Source organism: Gorilla gorilla, chromosome 16, assembly GCF_029281585.2.
Source record: "Gorilla gorilla gorilla isolate KB3781 chromosome 16, NHGRI_mGorGor1-v2.1_pri, whole genome shotgun sequence".
Classification (NCBI taxonomy): domain Eukaryota; kingdom Metazoa; phylum Chordata; class Mammalia; order Primates; family Hominidae; genus Gorilla; species Gorilla gorilla.
This window is the reverse complement of record NC_073240.2, coordinates 82,668,626-82,689,385: the sequence shown is the minus strand read 5'-3', so window position 1 is coordinate 82,689,385 and position 20,760 is coordinate 82,668,626. Positions and strand designations below refer to the sequence as shown.

General features: G+C 45.5%; 1 protein-coding gene across 8 annotated transcripts in view; it reads right to left on the bottom strand.

Moving 5' to 3' along the window:
* The window catches only part of IL16 (interleukin 16), a 128,077-nt gene that overhangs the window by 28,227 nt on the left and 79,090 nt on the right, over positions 1 to 20,760 (bottom strand). For 6 of the 8 annotated variants that reach the window (XM_055363648.2, XM_063698770.1, XM_063698772.1 and 3 more), the window contains 5 exons: positions 15,238 to 15,380; positions 11,381 to 11,491; positions 7,854 to 7,968; positions 2,165 to 2,238; positions 1,313 to 1,529 (listed from right to left, as the gene is read on the bottom strand). In XM_055363648.2, the coding sequence (XP_055219623.2) occupies positions 1,313 to 1,529; positions 2,165 to 2,238; positions 7,854 to 7,968; positions 11,381 to 11,491; positions 15,238 to 15,380 (660 nt within the window). Of the gene's footprint in view, positions 1 to 1,312; positions 1,530 to 2,164; positions 2,239 to 7,853; positions 7,969 to 11,380; positions 11,492 to 14,235; positions 14,379 to 15,237; positions 15,381 to 20,760 lie in introns of those variants that run through there. The other 2 variants (XM_055363650.2, XM_055363651.2) reach the window with 1 other exon arrangement.

Here is a 20,760-nt window from a genome sequence, read left to right as displayed (position 1 = left end):
GGCGTCAGAATTGCATAAGATACTTGTTTAGAATGTGGCTCCCTTGGCCTCACCTCAACTTGTTGAACAAACACTGTTGAAGCAAAATCTCTGGGGGTAGAATCTAAGAAGCTGCATTATATAAAATGAGCAAACAAAAATCCTCCCTAAGGTGTTTCTGATGCCAGTGATCAGAGGAAACACCACTCCAAGGCCATGCCTTTCCCATTTTATGCCTGCTCAGCACATGCACTGCGGGAGCCCTGGTTACAGCTGTTGGGACCATGCCAGCACAGACTTGTCTGCCCCTAGTCCTTATGCCAAGCATTGTGCCAGGCTTGCAGGCATACAGAGGCACCTGAGGCCTCAGGGAGCTTCCAACCTAGCAGGAGAGTTAAAACACACATCAGGCAAAGATGTATGCGAGGAATTAACTATGTATGCTTCCCTTCCACTTCGACAATATATCTCAAGCCCATCCTCTTCTCTCCAAATCCACTACTCCCAGTCTCTGACCCAAATGGCTGCAAGTGGATTCCAAGCCTCTACTTTTGTCACACTATGGGCCATTCCCCATGAAGAACCCTAGGAGACATTTTTTGAAGCATAAGCTGATGTGTCACTCCCCTGCTTAGAAATCTTTAAAGGATTTCCAACTCCAGTTAGAAGAGAATCGAGCTGCAAAGCCCCACAGGGTCTCTCTGCCTCTGCCAAGTACCCTGATGTCAGCTCTCCCTCTGCCCACCTAGCTCCAGCCATGCTGGCCTTCATTCTGCTCCTAGAACACATGCTGGCCCCTGTGCTGGAGCCCAGCTCTGTGCCTCGCTGCCTCCTCTTTATCCTCCAGGTCTCAGTTCGGTTGCATTCAGGCAGAGAGGGCTCCGAGCCCCCACCTGGGGTGGCAAAGGGAATGGCTGTCTGTTCCTGAATGTCAGAGGTAGAAAGGACCTCAATTCTCTGCCACAGGTAGGGAAACTGAGGCCCAGGGAAGGGAAGGCGGCCTGCCCGGGGCGTCTTAGCATATTTACTGCAGAGCTACCGCTCCTGGCCCATTGTTTCTCTCTCTCTCTCTGGGTATTTTTGTGTTTGAGTTTTTCTTTGCTTTGTTTTGCTTTATTTAAACCACTGACCCAGAACACATTGACTAGGTTCGAATGGTATGTCTTGAGCTTCTATAAACAGAAGACTCGACCTGGCTCCAAGCAATAGCTGTAAAATGTGCTAAAAGACAACATCCTGCCCTGCCTCTGGACTGATTCCAAGTGAGGAAAGCCTGGGAGACTCAGCCAGTGCTGGGAGACCCAGGCACGGGACGCAGCTGCAGCACTCCTACCTTTCTGCAGAGAAACCTCCACCATGATTCTGTAATTGGGCTTGGCGGTGCTGATGGGAGCCGAGGGGCTTTCCAAGGCGAAGGAGCTGCTGTCCTTGGTGATACAAGTGCTGGAGCTCAGGGAGCGGCACAGTGGGGGAGACAGGTGGCTGCACAGGGAAGGGGGCGCCGTCAGGCGGGTTCTCACGGTGAGGGTGAGGAGCCCCTTTTTGGCTTGCTGAAAGGAAAGAGAGAGGGCTACAACACCCAGCAGCAATCCAGGGTGAGATGAAGGAAACACACCTCTGTGTGTGTGTATGAAATATAAATGTGTGCATATATTCATACATGTTACAAATTATATTATGACATATTTGTATATATACACACAACTACTATATATATTTACATATGCCAGATAGATGGAAGGATAGATGGATGAATAGATGGATGGATAGATAGATGATGGATGAATAGATAGAGATAGATAGATAGATAGATAGATAGATTGATAATAGATAGATGGATAGATAGAGTCATGAATTGAACTAACTAGATGGAGACTTAGAAATATCATTTAGCAATTATCTTAAAAACTTAAAACAGATTTGTAAATATGCCATGATAAATACACAGAGTGTTTTAAAACAATTTTATAAATATTAAAGAGTTTTAAAATCCCCCACAACAATCCCGATCACACTATTATTTTCTGAGTCAGGTCTTCTTTTAACCCTGCGCCAAGATCAGCAACAGTGAGGTGCCTCATGTGAAGGGTTCCACAGTTTGAATTTGTAGGTTTGGATGCTGAGAGCTTGGTTTCTTTGCCTGAAGGCCCCAGAGTTTGGTCACGTGTTGATAAGAAATGGTCACCTTGAACTTCTGCAAAGCATCCTGATGTGTTAGTCCAGCCATTGATTCACCATTGAGCTCTAGAATTTCATCACCTGGTTAGAGAGAGAAAGTGTAGCTAAGAAGAGTGTTGCCCAATCAAAGGGCATTATCATTACCTTTAACTCTAGTCTCCCCAACTGCCCAGCTTTTTGTATGATGCACGAAGCTCTGGAAGAACATTTTCTCATTTTGTGCTCTCCCCTTGCGAAGCAGGCAGGGCAGCAACATGGGCCTTCTCTGGCACCCACTCTCTTCCAGGGTGAAACCCAGGGTTCTTAGCCAGGCACACAAGTCCTGGCTGGATATGGTCCTTGCCCACCTCTTTGCTTCACCTCCTTCCTTCTTGCCTCCCTGACCCTCACACCATTTGCTCCCACGCATCATTTTCTGATGCAACACGACCTGCATTTTCCACAATGGTCGGTGCAGTTAAATGCTTGCCCATGCCATTTTCTCAAATAAAATATACTTCCACTTTCTCCTCCTATCCCTTCTTAATCTTTAGGCCCCTGCTACCTTTAGCTCCTTTCTATGTTCATGTCACACTGTACCTACTGCACTTGTCACCCTGGGTGGTGATCAATGGCCTGCACCCTGAGTCACTCCCTGGCCAGGCTGGCAGCTTGTTGGGGACAGGGATTTTGTCTTATTAGGTGATATATCCCCAGGACCAATGCTGAATGAGGTCTACAGATTGCTCAGTGGATGTGGTTTGGATACGATTTTCCAGAATGCAATGTAGACCCCATTTTACAATAGAGAAAAGTGAACTCAGAGAAGTCCGAAGTCATATGGTAAAAATAAATAAATAAATAAATAAATAGGACTTGGATCTTTTGACTGCAAGTCCTTTTTTCACAACAGTATACTTGTAGGAGAATCATTCTTCCTGTAACCAAAAATCCATTTCTATGTGAACAGAAAACCACTTTCTCCCTTTCTTTCAATTTGTTCAATACACAAACAGGGAGCACTTTCTCTGAATTCAACATTGCACCAAGCAACTCAGATATAAATACTATGTTTACACTGACTTCTGGACCTAGTCGTTACTGATGAATCTGCTGTCACCTAATCATGGTTCCATTGTATATGATCCATCCTTTTTCTCTGGTTTCTTTTAAGGTTTCTTTTTCTAGCTGGGCACTGTGGCTCACACCTCTCATCCCAGCACTTTGTGAGGCTGAGATGGGGGCACCCTGGGCAACATGGCGAAACCATGTTTCTACAAAACGTACAAATATTAGTTGGATGTGGTGGCATGCACCTGTAGTCCTAACTACTTCAGAGGCTGAGGTGGGGGATCACTTGAGCCTGGGAGATCAAGGCTGCAGTGAGCTGTGATTGAACCACTGCACTCCAGCCTGGGCTACAGGATGAGATCCTGTCTCAAAAAAAAAAAAAAAAAAGGAAAGAAAAGATTTCTTTTTCCTTTGTCTTCGATATTCTGCAGTTTTACTATGATGCACTAGAGAGAAAGGAAACATTTTGTGTTTCCTCAAGCAGAAATATCATGCCTTAAGTCAGTTCTTGAAAATTATAAGCCACTATCTTTTTGCATATTATCTCTCCCCTTTCACTCTATTCTTTCTAAAATTCCTATTAAATGTATTTTGGACCCTTTCAACCTATTCTCCATATTTCTTTAGTGCTCATCTTTTTCTTCTTTGATCTGCGTGGCCTACTGGATAATTTCCAGTTCACTAATTCTCCTTAGAGCTGCATCTAATCTTCTGTTTAAGCCATCCATTGAGTTTTTTATTTCAATGACTGCTTTTTTTGTTCATTTCCAAAAGTTATTTTTTTCACTTCCACTTATTTTTTTTTTACTGTGTTCCGGTCTTGTCTTACAGTTTATATTCCTTTTTTTATCTTTTTAAAATGATTTTAAACATAGCAATTCTATAGTCTCTTTTAGATTGTTCTGTTAAGTTGTTAAGGGCTAACACTCCTCTTTGTTATTTCTGCTGACTCTCCTCAACAGTGGACATTTCCTGATGTATTATAGTATGTAATCTTTATAAACTCATTTTCAGGATATTCTGTTTTTCTATGGGATTCCCATATACCCCAGGTCACTGCCAGTTTTTCCTTTATTTTCATTTGGCACCCCAAGGTTTTCACTGGTTTGGGACTAGTTTTCATATTAATTTCTTACCTTGGCATTACCTTTGCTTTACAGGAACTATAAATGTAACCTGCACGCCCATATATGACACAATTTTGATATTCACTTTTTGGTGAGAGATGTTTTTTGCCCACTGAGGAGCCATGGGTAAAGTTAAGTTTCCTTGTTGCTCCCCTGGGGCCTGTTGGCTTTACTGAGGGGAAACTCTTTCATTATCAAGGCTGTGTGCAGGTTCTCAGAGCCTCACATGGACCGAAGGCTCTGTCCCCTCTGCCCACGTGGGCATTCAAATCTGAGTTCCAGCCCTTAAGTTCTATAAGCATCCAGCAGCCCTCCCCGCCACATCATCAACCCCTGAGTCTGCCATTCTTAGATTTAAAGTTGTTTCTTTGTTTCTTAGCAGCTGGGCATTTCCACGTCTTTATTTTGATTTTGGATGTGCTATATTATTTCACAAGCCTACGTATTGGAAACAGGGGCTGGAGGCAGGGTGGGGAGAGTATTCAAATCAGTTCCGTCTGTTAGGTTGCTGGAGCCAAAGTGAAAAATAAAAGGAACCAGTCCTTGTCATTGTGAAACTCCAAGTCTGGGAAGGAAAATAGATACATTTAAAACATCAGAATATAATTACATGTGTGCTGAAAGAAGGATAGACAACAAAAATTCAGAATGTCCATTCTTAATTACCTAAGGGGCTAGACTTCTCTTTAAGTTATTAGAATGTCCATCTTACTGGGGCCACACAGCCCAGCTCTGGGCTTTTTGGAATGTCCTGTCCTTATTTGGCTATATCTGGTAAAAGCTGGCTGATTAGGTTTTGCCAAACAAATCTTACACAATAGTTTCTTGGAAGGGGAATAAAAGTAAAACATTAGTAGCCTTGATCTGTACACCAAACTTTTGTTGCAACTAATGTATTTGCCCTGAATTCAAGATTCAAATATTTACTTTTAAAAGAAGTTACAAAAGATGATTTGGTCAATGTTTGAGGCTAGAATCAGGGATCATATACTAGCTGAGAGTCTTGACTCATTGAAATCTTCAATTTTTATGATTGCTGTTAACTAAGGGAGGCAAATGCTCAGAAAAAATAAAAAGGTTGGCTCGGGCAGGCTTACATTCAGGAAAGAGAACAAAACACAATATTCTCTTTTCTTGCCACTTCAACCCTTCCCCCACCCCTTTGTTTAAACACAGAAAAGTACAAAAGATAATAAAACACATGATGGCACACTCCCAATTCTGATCCCACTGTTCTTTTTTCCTCTCTTTGACATTTCCTCTCCACCACCCTCTTGATTTAGCTATTCCCCTAGAACTGCACCTAGGCCCTCCCCTCCCCTCTCCTCCCCTCCTCCCCCCCCCGCACCCCGCCCCCACCGTCAACTGCTTGGTAACTTCAGCTGTTTTTCTAATGTCCATGCTCCCCAAATGTCTGCATTCACTTCTAACTCCCTGAACGGGGAGAGAACGGATGTCATTCCCCTGCTGGACAGCGCCATCTCGTGGTCATCCAGGGACATCGCTCTCCCTTCTGCCACTCAAACCTACACATCCTGGTTTGCCTTCCTTTTCCTCCTCCTCCTCCAGTGCCTCTTCCTCTATATAAGGCGATGTCTTTCTCTAGTTTACTAAGACCAGAAACCTTCCAGTTCTCTCTGACCCGCCCCGCCCTTTGCGACCTCTGCTCAGGCTCTGTCACTTCTCTCATCTGCTCCCTTCTCCTCCCAGGGTTACCGCCTCTGGGCAGTCCTTGGAGCTGGAGCCTGGGGCTCATAATGTGGCCCACTTCATCCTACACTCTGCTTCCTGAAGCCTCTGAAAACCCTGGTCACAGCAGGTCCCTCCCATAGTATAAAAACCTTCAAAGGCTCGCCATTGCCCACACCCTAAAATCTGTATGTGTAATTCTGCATAGTGCTCGGTTTGATAAACTTTTTCTGTAAAGACCCAGATAGTAAAAGTTCTAACCTTTGTGAGCTGCAACCACTCCACACTATGCTGTAACATAAAATCCATTTCTATGTGAACAGAAAACCACTTTCTCCCTTTCTTTCAATTTGTTCAATACACAAACAGGGAGCACTTTCTCTGAATTCAACATTGCACCAAGCAACTCAGATATAAATACTATGTTTACACTGACTTCTGGACCTGGTCGTTACTGATGAATCTGCTGTCACCTAATCATGGTTCCATTGTATATGATCCATCCTTTTTCTCTGGTTTCTTTTAAGGTTTCTTTTTCTAGCTGGGCACTGTGGCTCACACCTCTCATCCCAGCACTTTGTGAGGCTGAGATGGGGGCACCCTGATGAGATGAAAGCAGCCCTGGATGAGGGGTACATGGATGAGCGTGCTCGAGTCCCCAGAAGGCTTTTTTATGGATACTAAAATTTGGATTTCATTTCATTTCCACATATCATAAAATAATCAAAAACACTTTTAAATTTTCAACCATTTAGAAATGTAAAAACCTTTCTTTGTTCATGAGATATTGAAAACAGGCGGTGGGCCAGATTTGGCCCACAGACTGTAGTGTGCCTACCCTGCCCTGAGCAAGTTAGATGATTAAAGGTGGTTAGGCTCCCAGCATAGCTTACAGAAAGCGAGCTGACAGAGAAGAGTGAAAATGCTATGAAGTCACTTCTCTTCAGACCTCTGGTGTATGGCCCAGTCCTTGGCCTGCAGTGGGTACTCTCTGCCCTGTGACTTCCAGCCCCTGAACTTTGCCTCCTGAGTTGAAACCTGGCAATTTCTTTGGGCCAAACCTGTTGCTCAATAATCCATGCATGACTTTAGGGTGGAGTTGGGGTGGGGGGAACCCTGACTCTACAGGACAAGAAGACAGGCAGCTCTGTTTCCCCGGCCCCTCACTCCCAGGATGGATGAGGCTTCTGTCTTGTGAGGATATGAAAGAGTTGAGAGGGGGTGGGTCGATGGAAGAAAGGTGGGTGGGGAGTGGAAGAGAGGGTCCCTGTGGCAGATCATGAGCTCTTCAGGAATCATGCCTGATTGTTTCTGTCTGTATTCCTAGACCCTAGGATTCAGTAGGCTCCTAGCAAACGTTTATCAGACTCATCTGTTACAAGGGTTGGAAGCATTGAACCTGGTTTCCCTATGGTTGTGGGTTAGGAAGGACAGGGAGAATGAAGGAGAGGGGGTGTTAATGGATCCCAGCAACTGAGACAGGATCTTGGATGGAAAGGGAAAGACAGCCGAGAGAATGGGTGAGAGGAGGGAAGGGTCAGAAACAGACCCCTCAGACTTCAGTCCCACCCAGGCTGGCCCCAAGACCAGCTAAGGGGTAATGGTGCCAGGGGCTAAATGTGCAAACATGCACAACCAACCTGCCAGTCATAATGAAGACCCCCTCGGGGGAGCTGTGTCCCCACTGCTTGCAGACCCCAGGATGCATGCTGGCCGTATCCTGACAGCTCAAGACACATTTTGCATTCTCAACATCTTCTATGGCCCCAGAAATTCTGGTTTCTGCTTCTGATTCCTCCACCATGGTCTGAAAAGGGCTGGGAAGCCTACCTTCCTGTAGCCTTCCATCGGCTGCTGCTGCTCCCCCTGCAAAAATGGTTTTGACGTAAATCCCAATGGGGCCATAAATGCTGTCTTTTCCCCCAACGATGCTGAAGCCCAGACCCTGGGGAAAAAAAGAGAAGGTCTGATTTAGGGGTAGTATTCCATGCTTCTCATTGGGCTGATGCCTTCTGAGGGCCTGCCTCAGCCCTGAACAAAGGGATTGGGAAGGAGAGAAGGTGCCTTTGGTCTCAGAGGTCTCAGAGGTTAACAACAACAACAACAACAAAAATAGCAAGAGCAGCGGCATGAAGGCCAGCCTGGGCTGGGTAGTGTCTGGAGCTTTCGCGGGAATCTGATGCTTCCCACACAGAGGGAGGCTGGGTGGAGACCAGCACCCTGGCTCTGTCCCTCCAGTTGGCAATCCTGGGCCAATCACTTTCTGCTTCTGAACCTCAGTTTCCCTCCTTTTAAAATCATAATGATATTACCTAACTCACAGGGTTGTGTTTGAAAGTAAAATACCTAGCAACAATCATAAAAATACCAATAATAGTAATAATAGTAGCAGCTTTACAATGTAGCCCTTCTCCCACCAAAGGCCTTCTCAATCCCCTTCTCAAGGACATCCCTCCAATCACGTGCTCTCCCTCCTGCACCTGCTCTATCTGCCATTGTCCTAGGTGATTCCCATGAGCCAACAAACATATCCTGGAATTGTGCAGGTGGCTCTGGGAGAAGAAACTCATAGCTCAGCAGATAGTTCCAGCTGGGGAGCAGCCAGAAGGCAGTAGAGAAGGCCAGACAGGAATAAGTCCTGGGAAAGGTTGAGTGAGGTCTACAGCAGGAAGAGAAGGGAGGGTGGCCACAGCTTCCCCTGCAAATCTGCCAGTGAGTTCACAGAATGGCCTGGCAGACCTGAAAAGCAGCCAAGGAAATCCATGTGATTTGCTCAATTTTGTTGAGGACTAAGGCACCCCATGCCACCCTAGAGGGCATAGCTTGAGTCTAATAAGCAGCTTTCTAGACTATAAGCTCTCTGAAGACAGTAAATGCATCTTATTTCTGTGTCTGGCCTCAGGCAGGTGCTCAAGAAGCACGTATTACAGGATAAAGGCATAAATGCACCTGGAGGCCAGGCTTTTGGGTCCAATGTACAAGCATGCCAGGCAGTGGCCAGTAGCTTGGCTCGTAGACAGACCCTTTAAAGTGATGGCCACTGCTGTAACAGAACCATTGCTCATGGGCAGTTTACTTTAGGCCAGAGCCACTCCGCTGATTAGGAGCATCACCCCGTGCCACAGAGACAACACGCTGTCCTCCATCTTCTTGACACTGTAGGGAGTCAGTGGGAGAGCCGTGGGGATGAGCAGCTGTTCTAAGCCTCTGGTGAAGGTGGTGTGTGTTCCAGGATGGGCAGGACAAATGGTGTCCGGGAGTAGCACAGGCTTAGGAAAAGGTGAGGTAGGAGCCCCTTCAGGGCTCCTCCACAGGCCCCTAGCCTTGTCCTGGCTGAGACGGCTGCTCTAGACTCAAAGTCTCACCCATCCTGGGGACTCAGGATGGCATCATGGTTAAGAACAAGGCCCAGGGGTCAGACAGCTGGGGTCATTGCCTTGGTTCGGCTCCTCACTAACCAAGTGACCTTGGACGAGTCCTGTAACCTCCCAGGTCCCCCATCTCCATATCTATATACACACATACACACAGAGATATTCATTAGAGATAGCGTCTCCCTCTGCCGCCCAGACTGGAGTGCAGTGGCTCTATCACAGCTCACTGTGGCCTCAAATTCCCAGACTCAAGCAATCCTCCCACCTCAGCCTCCTGGGCAGCTGGGACTACAGGCATGTGCCAGCACACTGGGTTAATTTTTTAATATTTTTTTATTTTTATTTTATTTATTTTATTTTATTTTATTTTATTTATTTTTGTAGAGACAGGGTCTTACTATGTTACCCAGGCTGGTCTCCAACTCCAGGACTCAAACAGGAGGCCTCCCAAAGTGCTGGGATTATAGGCGTGAGCCAGTGCGCCCGGCTGCACGTCTATAAAAGGGAGATAATAGGAGGGTTGTTGTGGGGATTAAAGGAGTTATGGTTGCAAAGCCCATAGCACAATGCCCGGGTTTTGGTGGCTGGTTTTATTGTGTGATTTGCTTTTGACTCTACCTCAAGCACTTGCTGATCCCTCTGGCTCTAACTCCTCCTCCCCCTGCTTCACTGCTACTTGTCATCCTGTTAGTGACGAGATCTTGGGGTGTAGGTTTTATCGCCAGATAGTGGGAAGCCTGCTTTATTTCTGAACTCATCATCACTGCTCTGTACATGAGGATTTCTATATCAAATGATTCATCTTCTTCCACCCCCCGGCCTCATAAAGATTACTCATTGAATGCACATTTGGTGCACACCAAGATAACTTAAACCATTTTTGGTCATCTTCACATGAGTTTTGGTGGCGTTTACCATTTCACCTTCTTTTGGGCACTGCAAACAATCTAAAAGTCAATTCAAAAAAATACTACTACCTAAATTGAAGGGGAAAAAGCATTGTGATTTACTAATCAGAAAATGGGTCCTTCAGAGAAAGTCAGCATAGAAGACAGTTACTCCCTTGTGATCAGAGGAGCAACCGTCCCAGCATCTCTCATGTCTCTCTTCTTTTTTATTTCCTGCTAAGCTTCCAGCAGACAGAAGGAACAGGAGATGGAGGGAAAGAGGACTTGAGGTGTATGGTGGGGCCCCTCCCCCTGGACAGACCATAAGTAGCAATTAGGTCCTCCCCTCACACCACACAAAAAATTATATTACATAAAGAAACCACCCTTTCATTACTTTAGCACCTGGGTTGCTTGGGCTGGCCTGAGAGCTTTGCAGTCAACCTCACGCACAAGGTGGCATGTTCTGGGAGCAGTGCAAACCTGTGTACACCCCCTATCTCACCATCACCACCAATACTTTTGTATCCCCTTTGGATATATCTCCATTGTGAAGCAGAGATCAGTATGATGTTTCATCATCTTGAGAGAGGTAGTTAGTTCCGATTCTTCCAGATGCTACAATTGACAGCCAAAAGCACTATCAACCATTGAATTTCCCACATGTAGTAGGTAGCATATGTTTTTATAAATTAATATATGGGTCCCTGCTTTATTATGCCAACATCTGAATGGCAGAGGTAAACTCAGGATCCAGAAATCTATGTAAACAATTTGGATTTATGTATCAGGTAAAATTAAGTCCTGGAAACTACTGTGCCAGGAATGAATTAGAGAACAAGCTTTGAAAGTGCTAAGGCAGCTGGCAGGGACTGGCATCCTTTACAAGAAAACGATCACTTTGTTTAATTAGAAAAATGTGTGCTGCTTGGACTCAGCCAGTTGTGAGTTTTAAGACTAGCCACTCTTGTGTTTGTCTCTTCTGATGCGCCAGGACACCCCAGTAGTCCTATTCCCATCCTTCCCTGGACACAGCAGCGCCTTGGAGACTGATGCTGCCCCCCAGGACTTCCTGTTGGCCACAATCCCTTCTCACCTTAGCCTGGCCCTTCATCAGCACGATGTTGGAGATGACTGAAGCCTGGAGGCCCCCAGATGGCTGCACGAGCTGAGCTGTGCTCAGGGACCGTGTTGGTCTCGAAGTTCCCTGCAACAAGGAACCAGAGTGGGCAGAAGATTAGCCACATAGGACAGCAGCACATGCCTTACAAGGAAGGGGAAAAGCCCAGCCAAAGAGAGGAACCAAGTCCTCTTTCTCCTAAGGGCAGGCAGTGTAACAACCAGGATGTGGTTAGTGGGGTGTGGGTAGGATTATGGTGGGGAGGGACTTCCTTGGTTCTAGGAGCCTGCTTTGCTGAGCCTGATGTAGATGAGCAGCCAAAAGGCTCACTAAGGTTTGTCAAGGAAGTAGGGCCCAGGTTAACATCACAGAACACGCTGCCTCCAGGACAAGTCCTCATAAGCCAGGTTTCAGGCAGAATTTGGGAAGCCAGCTACCAAGAACGCCCTGAGACTATGTTCAATCCAAGACACATTTACTGAGAACTCCCCTTGTGCCAGGCAGGAGGTGGTGGGCAAGGGGGCGGAGCCCAAAGACTTCAAAACTCAGAATGTAATTCTGGGGTAGGCAGACGGGCTTAACTATTCATGAATGAGAACCAGAGCTGTGTGCCACAGGAAGCCGCCCTGCAGAGGGGAAATATGGCTTAGTGGTGAGAGCTTAGACTTGGGAACCCCATTGTCTGGGTTCTTCTGACTCTGCCCATTATCAGCTGGCGGGTGACCTTAGTTTAGTGACTTAGCCCTCTCTGCCTCAGTTTCCTCAGCTGTAAAAGCATGGTCCTAATGGGGCCTATCTAATAGTGTCGTTTTGAAGAATAAATCTATGCGAGTGCTTAAAATGGTGCCCGACACATAGTAAGTGCCTTAGAAATGTTTCTTGTCATTATTATAAATTCTAAGACTGTTTGCTACTTTCAGCATTTTATATTTGGAAAGAGTCTGGGGCTGAAGGCTGTGCTTCCTGCATGTCCACGAAAGCAGACACATCAGCTGTGAATGTGGAGGTAGCTGCTTGCTCCCTGCTCTCTGATATCGGAGATGCCACAAGGCAGAACCAGGATCCTGGGCTGCTGACTCCTAGGCCCATGCTGTCCCCATGCCACCTGGGCAGAGGAAGCAGCAGGGCATGGGCTCTGAACTGCCTGTGTTCATATCCATCCTGTTGCTATGAATTAGATGACCTTCGGAAGGCCACTTAACTTCTCTCAGCCTGGCCTCTGTATCTGTCAAAGGTGGATATTAACAGTACTTAGCTCTTTGGGTTGTACTCCCTTGGCTGTATAGCTGTTTGGGTAACAAATACATGAATCTATGTAAAACACATCGCCTCATGCCTGGCAGGCAGCGAACATGGAATGCATGTTTTCTTTATTACTAGCATTCCCTGGATAATGAGCTGCTCTTCTCTGGATCACCCTCTCTCTTGTTGGCTTGCAGTTGCCCACACCTGATGGGCCGCTCTCTCCAAAGTCACCCAGGAAATATCCAGGTCCTGTAAGCCACTCCCTGGCCTTCCCGTCCACTGTGGATCCCACTTTCTCTTCTTCTCTTCCAGAAACAACCTTTCTCTGATAACTCCCTCTCCTCCTCCTTTGGAGGGCTGTTATGAAGACAACGTGAAATCACGCATGGACCTCCGTGGTGGTTAATTTTCTGTGTCCACTTGACTGGGCCACATGGGTGCCCATATATTTAGTCAACCGTTATTCTGTGTGTGTCTATGAGGGTGCTTTGGAATGAGATGTGCATTTAAATCTGTAGCCAAAGCACATCACCTGCCCTGATGCAGGTGAGCCTCATCCAATCTGCTGAAGTCCTGAATAGAGAAAAGACAGACCTCCCCTGAGTTAGAAAGCATCCTTCGTGCGTGACTGCCTTTGAACTAGGACATCAGCCTTTTTCCTATCTTCATATTCCAACTGAAAAATCAGCTCTTCCTGGGCTTGAGCCTGCTGGCCTTTGGATGGGAACCACACCATTGGCTCTCCTGGTTCTCAGGCCTTTAGACTCTGATTAGGTCTAAACCACAGGCTTCCCTGGGTCTCCAGCTTGTCAATTCATGCTACAGATCTTGGAACTTGCCTACCTTCATAATCGCATAAACCAACCAATTCATTATAATCAGTCTCTCGCTCCGTGTGTGTGTGTGTGTGTGTGTGTGTGTCTGTGTATGTGTATGTGTATGTGTGTCTATCTATATATCTCTTATTGGTTCTGTCTCCAACTAACATAGTGTCTAATTGCCTCCTAAACTTTGAGGAGTAGAGGGAATAACTGAGTCTCCCACTCCTGTCCCCAAAACACTGCCAATCTCCTGAAGCACTCCTTCCTGGTGGAATGTAACCCCTCAATTCTTTTCAGCACAGCCTCCCAGGCAGCTACTACTGGCTGATCTTTAGCCCATCCCTGCTGGCCAGGTAGGCCTCCTGTTCCCAAGGACCTGGATCCTAGTGCATGAGGCAGCAAAGACAGGAAGCAGCTTCCCCCAGGAAGTACCCGCTAGCCCAATCCTCAGGGACCCAGCGCTGGCTGCAGATATTGGAGGGCTCCAGTGTACTCCTGTATGACCCCAGATGTGCAGAAAACCAGGGACTGGGAAAGTTCTCAGCTCAGGGTGGCACAAGGGAAGCCACCTTCTTCTAACACTGGGACACCACACTCCCAGTTTGGGAATGAAAAACACATTGACTCAAGGAAAGGAAGGGAAGAGAGAAATGAAATTCACTGAGCATCTGTTATGTACTATGCAGGGAAACATTGCTTGACCGTGGAGACCCTCCTTGGGAGAGTCAGTTGGTGAGATGAAATGCTAACATAAATGACACTCACAAGACAGGCTGGGTGAGCACTGTGAGAGGAGTGCAGTTGCTTCCTGATGGGCATTTGGGAAAATGTGAAGTCCACGCCTTTGGAGAGATCAGGAGCTTTCCCAGGCAAAAGGGAACCTTAGGAAGGTTTTTGAAGGCTGGGGCAGTTTCTAGAGATAGAGATCAGAGAAGGAGGGGTGAGATGCTACAGACAGAGGGCGCTGTGTGACCAAAAGTGGCAGCGTGCAGCACAGCGTGCTTTGGCTGGGGCTGAAAGGCAAGATGGTGGGACGTGTGTAGGGTACACCGTGCTTTATATCTGCTTAGCTCTCTGCCTGCAAGCTGACACCTGTAGTGGGAAGGTCATGGACTGAGGAGCACACAGGGCAGTTTAAATTCTGGTCCTATAGGTTTTAAGATGCATAAACCCAGCTACTCACTTTGCCAAGCCTCAGTGTCCTACTATAAAATGGGGCTAACAACATATTCCTTTCTAAGCTTGTTTTAAGAATTAGAGGCAATGTTGGTAAAGCAGGTCACTGGATTATTGGAGTGAAAAGCCTTTTCGCACAGGCTTCAGAGTCATAAAGATCAGACTTGAAGTCCCGGCTCTGTTTCTCCTCAACAGTGTGAATGTGCATAAATCCTTTAACTTGCCCAAGCTGTAGCTCCCTCTTCTACCTCTTAGGAGTATGTGCAGATGAAATAAAGCGATCCACGCAAAGCCATATTTCAGGGTCCCGCCGCGTGCCGTGTTCTCTTCATGTTAGCTCTTAATAGCACACACGTGGCAGCAGTTGCAAGTGCCTGGCACAAGGGGGCGCTCAATGGATGACCATTTCTAATGCGGGTCTTAGCCCAGAGATGGTTGTACCTTCTTGCAGCTACTAAGCGAGACCCTCTCCTCTGTAGTTCTGCGGACAAAAAAACTACTGGGAAGGCCTCTTCAGCCGCTGTTAATGTTGGGCCCCTCCCTTCTCCCCGGGAGAAATTCTTCTCCGAGTTTCCCTCCTTCCATTCTTACCGCAGCCTTTCCTGCTGGACAGTCCAATTGTTGAGAGAGGGACTTCCTGTTACTGCAGAGAGAGTAAGGCTGCCTGTCTGTGGGCGCTGCAGATTTCTTGGTCATTGGAAAATCAATTTCTCTTGTGCAATAGGGATTAACACCTAAACCAGAAGAGGAAAAACAACAAGAAATCATTTGTGCTCTCAAAATGCAAAGTTCAACTAAGAACAATATCAGCCCCCACCAACTGTCAGCCCCTCATTAGCCAGGGGCCAGTGTGGCTGTAAACCACTTAACACCCTGTGCCAGGTGCGTGGTGGGGAGAGGTGGCCGCGGAAGACATGAGCAGCATTGTCATGATCTCCACGCATGCTGTCTGTACTGCAGGGTGCAGACGGGACTCTCACTTCCATTTTACCTCCATTCAATGCAACAAGAGTTGACAGGCATTTCCTGCAAGTCAATCAGCGTGCTGAGCTCTCAGAAACCACAATGCTGCATCAGATCCACGCCCCGGTGTTTTCAATCCCAACCAAGGAGAGAAAGGAGGAAAACACAAAGGTTTCCGAGGACAAGCACAAACAGGCGAGACCCAGTAGGAACATGGGCAGGGGAGATCCTATCTGACTGGCTCTTACACAGGCACTCACACACAGGGATACACACACACGGAGACAACTCTTGATTCTTTGGATATCTGCAAAAATGCAAAGCGACAGACTTCCTTTCATCCAACCGGGAACTCTACCCTACCTTCCTACCCTACCACATCCAGCTGGGAAAACCTTCACAGATGATCTGATTTAACCTGTCATTGTCTACAACAGTGCTTCCCAAATGAAATATAACGCCAGCCACCTATGTAATTAAAAAATTTTCTAGTAGCCACATTTAAAAAGTGAAAAGAAACAGGAGAGATTAATTTTAATAATATATTTTATTTGGTCTGTTATATCTATTGTTCTTTCAACATATAAATAATATGTAAAATTATTAGTGAGATATTTTACATCCTTTTCTTCTTGCACTTAGTCTTTGAATCCAGTGGGTCTTTGATACTTTCTGCACATCTCTGTTTGAATAAGTCACATTTCAAGTGCTCAAGACTACATGTGGCTAATGTGTTGGGCAGTTCCGTTCTAGAGGCCAGGAGAGGGGCAGGGTTTGCCTAGTATCCTGAGGGCCAAGTGAGGCTCGAGTGAATGGACAGGCTTTTGTGAAAAATTCCCCTAGAGGAAAAGGTAAGGTTGGTGGTAGTTCAAAGGAAACACAGGATTGGAGCAGGGTTGGGTTTGCTTTTATTTTCAGGATGGGAAAGACTTAAGCTTGTTTATAGGCTGAAGAGAGGAAGCCACTGGCCAGGGTAGCTTGAGAAGAAAAGAGGAGTGGTATCCCTGAGGGTGTGAGATCCCTAAAGGGGGATGAGGAAAGGAACAAAGACAAGGTGAAGAAGGGAGAGGTTTTGGTCCATTGGGGCCCAGAGGGTGGCTGGCGAAACCTGCCCCTGCAAGAACAGCTGCTCCCAGCAGCTGCCTCAGCGCGAGTAGGTGGCCCTCTCTGAGTTACAGGGACCAGCTGCTCCCAGATGGACCAGGAGGGAGAGGAAGCCAGAAGATTCAGAAAACCACACGCTGCAAAGAGAGGACACAGAATCAAGAAAGGGGGGTGAGAGGAGAGGCTAGAGATCCTCTAGTGCTAACTCTGCCTGTGCGTTATATTTATCCGGAGTGTTTCATAGAAAGGTAGATTTCAGTGCTCCACCCAACCTATTGATCCATATCTGCATGTTTCGGGTCTGGGGAAACCTGTATATTTGTCAGCCTGTGCAGATGATGCAGGCGGCTCGTCATTTGTCCTTTGGGAACCCTGCTGGAGTTACTCCTTCCTCTATCAGTGAGGAAATGGAAGCCCAGAGGGTTCCGGATCAGTGAAGAAACAGTCTGAGGCATGACCTCGGCCTCCAGAATCCCAGTCTCCCTGCATTCTCTCCGTCCACAGCAGTGCAAGGGTGACCTGTGACTTGAAGGTGGCCAGTGATGCATGGTTTGGGTTCAGAGGGAATGAGGATGAACAAACTGGCTGCCAACTTGGAATGGTTCACAGAGCAGATCAACCTGACCTCAGAGCCACAGGAGAGCCCAGTGCAACTGCTCAGGCCACACCTAGCTCCACTTGTGTGGGGGTTCAGTTCCCACTAGGCATTCAGATCTGCGGGGACGCAGACCAGAGTCAGGACAGAGTGGGTTCTCCAAAACTCTCCCTGGTCTGGGGTCGATTTCAGTGCCCACTTCGGCCCACTGTTTCAGAACATTGCTTGTTGACGCACTCCAGCCAACTAGGAAATGTACCAAAATTATCATCTCCATTGGGGGAAGTTTAAACCAGTTAAGTGTAGAGTATTAAGTGAGTTAACTGAAAGCTGGTTATTACAACCCAATGCAAAACAAAAAACAAAAAAAACAAAATAGTTTTTGAAAGGGGAGCTATATATTGTCATGATTATATATAAAAAAGCTATATTAGAGCTATATATTGTCATGAGTTTATAAAGTTATGTTGAATTACAAAATGGAAAAATCCATGGAAAAGGGATGAATAACACCGAGCTAACTTCTTCATCTTTCATGAGGGGGACAATTTGGAAAATGTTATGTCAGATATTAATTAATTGATTAAACTTAATTGGGTAATTAATGAAAACTTAAAGGAAATCAGAAGTAGAGACAATAATTAAATAAACCTTTCACAATCATTATAGCAAGAGGCCAAGAACAAACAAATGGCAAGGAATCATCAAAATAAAAAGCATACAAAGAGCTAAGTAAAAATAAATATGATCTATAACACTGATTTCAACTATCTGAGCTTCTTTTCTTTTTTTAAAATGGAGTTTCACTCTTGTTGCCCAGGCTAGAGTGCAGTGGCACAATCTCGGCTCACCACAACCTCTGCCTCCCAGGTTTAAGTGATTTTCCTGCCTCAGCCTCCTGAGTAGCTGGGATTACAGGCGTGCGCCACCACTCCCGGCTAATTTTGTATTTTTAGTAGAGACAGGGTTTCTCCATGTTGGTCAGGCTGGTCTCGAACTCCTGACCTCAGGTGATCCGCCCACCTCGGCCTCCCAAAGTGCTTGGATTACAGGCGTGAGCCACTGCGCCCGGCCTTGAGCTTCTCTTCTTAAAAAAATTGCCAAATTTGCTTTCAGGGACCTAACTGCATATCGTTTGCATGAGATTAACAAAACAAACAAAAAAGGCAAAATAAAAGGAACTGATTGTAAATAAGTGATGCTAGAATAATTCTCTATTCATTTAGAAAAAAAATCTACCTAGATTCTTACATCATATCAAACACCAAAAATAAACTACAGATAATACTGTAAATTTGAGGGAAAAAAGATAAATCATTTACAAATTAGAAGAATATATAGTCACAGACTTAATAGTTATCTGAATGTGGAAGTAATTTTCACATTAAAAAAGAAAAGATCAGTAAACTTGATTACATAAAGATTAAAACACCTTAATGTTAAAAAATTAAAATAAAAACAATGAATTGGAGAAAGTATTTTCAACAAGTATGATGTCAAATATTAATTTAACCAAGAGGCTTTTTATAAATTAATGATAAAAAGATGATTATTTCAATAAAGAATAGGCAAACTCACCAAAAAACAAAATAAATAAATGAAGGAATGTTTAACTTCACCTGTATGAAGAGGTACTCTTTTCGGGGGGGCAGGACAGGCTCTCACTCTGTTGCCCAGACAAGAGTGCAGTGGCACAATCATGGCTTACTGCAGCCTCAACCTCCCAGGCTCAAGGGATCCTCCTACCAGCTGGGACGTCAGGTACGAGCCATCATGCCTAGTGGGTTTTCTTTTTTTAAAAAAATTTTTTGTAGAGTCATGGTTTCACTATATTGTCCAGGCTGATCTCAAACTCCTGGGTTTAAGCGATCCTCCCGCCTCAGCCTCCTGAAGGGCTAGAATGACAGGCAGAAGCTGTGGCAGCCAGCCTAGGTACTTTTTTTTTTTTTCATCTATTTTTATCAGTGTATCAATCAGGGTTTGGGAAGAAACAAAAGGCACACTCAGTTGGGATTCTGAGAATTGGGTAAAGGAGCCATACACAGAGGGGTGGGCCAGGTTAGAAAAACAACGAGGCCTATTGAGGTACCAGACACTGTTACCACCCCAGGCTTGAAGGAGTAAGGTGGGGAAACGGTGTTACCAGAGCCCAGTGGGCACTGGAACCGACAGGCCACCCTGACACAATTTATTGTCATAGAGGGGCACAGCCACCACCAGCACTGCAGCACCAAGGTGGGGGAGCAGGGGAAGAAACACCCTGGTGGCTCTCTTCCCCCTGCCAGTCCTCCATTGATGCTTGTCATTGACTGAACTCAATCAGAAGCCAGAGAGCCAGGGAGCCCTGGGGATGCCAGGGAGCCAGGGAGCTCTGAGGGGTTCAGCTCCCAGGGGGCAAGAGGGCCTGGCTTCAGGGGCACGTGGCCTGCACAGTCACCTGGGGCCCTGTGATTGAAGAATCCCAACTTGGTTCAAAGATTTTCTTCTACCTTTTTGAAATTATTCATATATTTTTTGAACAGCAATCCTGCCTTTTCATTTTACAGTGAGTCCTACCAATTGTATAGCTGGTCTTGGTTGCAAAACAAAACAGTAAAAAAGCAAAGAATGGGTGAGGGAGAAAGGGAAAGGAGAAAAACCTGTAAATCTGTAAATTGCTGTAAAGCAAATATTTATCAAAAATCATAATCTCATGTGAGCTATGATTGAAGAAATAGGTATTCATATATATTATTGAAAGAATATTAGCTACTGAAATTTGGCAATACAGATAAAAAGCCTTAAACTACATCTACCGTTTGACCCCAAATTCCATTTCTAGAAAATTATGCTAGAATAAGTAAAAATTGATGATAAAAAAGCAAGTAACTTTTAAAAAATATTTTTATTTCCAATAATAGGAAATCACTAAGGATGGTGCATCATACAGCAGAATCATGTGAGACTCAGAGGGGACTTGCCCAAGATCACATAGGTCACTAGTTCTGGAAGCGGGACCCAGATCCAAGTGCCTTAGCTCCCAAATGTGAGCTCTTAACCAGGCCACTGCCTTCTGTATTTTCTTTGAAAGATCATCACAAACTCAGACAAAATCTCATGTACATATTCAGCAACTTGATTAGACTAGTGAAAACCTGAGAATGACTTAAATACCTAATAACAGGGATTTGGTTAAGTAGATTTTATAAATATCTAATAATAGGGAGTTGGTTAACTAGATTTCATAAATTCATATAATAAAATACCATGGATCCACTAAAAAATGGTGTTTTCAAAAGAGTTTCTGATGACCTGAAATAGTTATATATAAATAAATGCGTGTGTGAAGTTTTTTATAGCATATATAGGCATACAAGGGAAATAACTGAATATGTTAACATAGATGATCTCTAATATTATGATTTGGTGTGATTCTAATTTCTTCAGGTTTTTCTGTATTATTGCATTCTTCA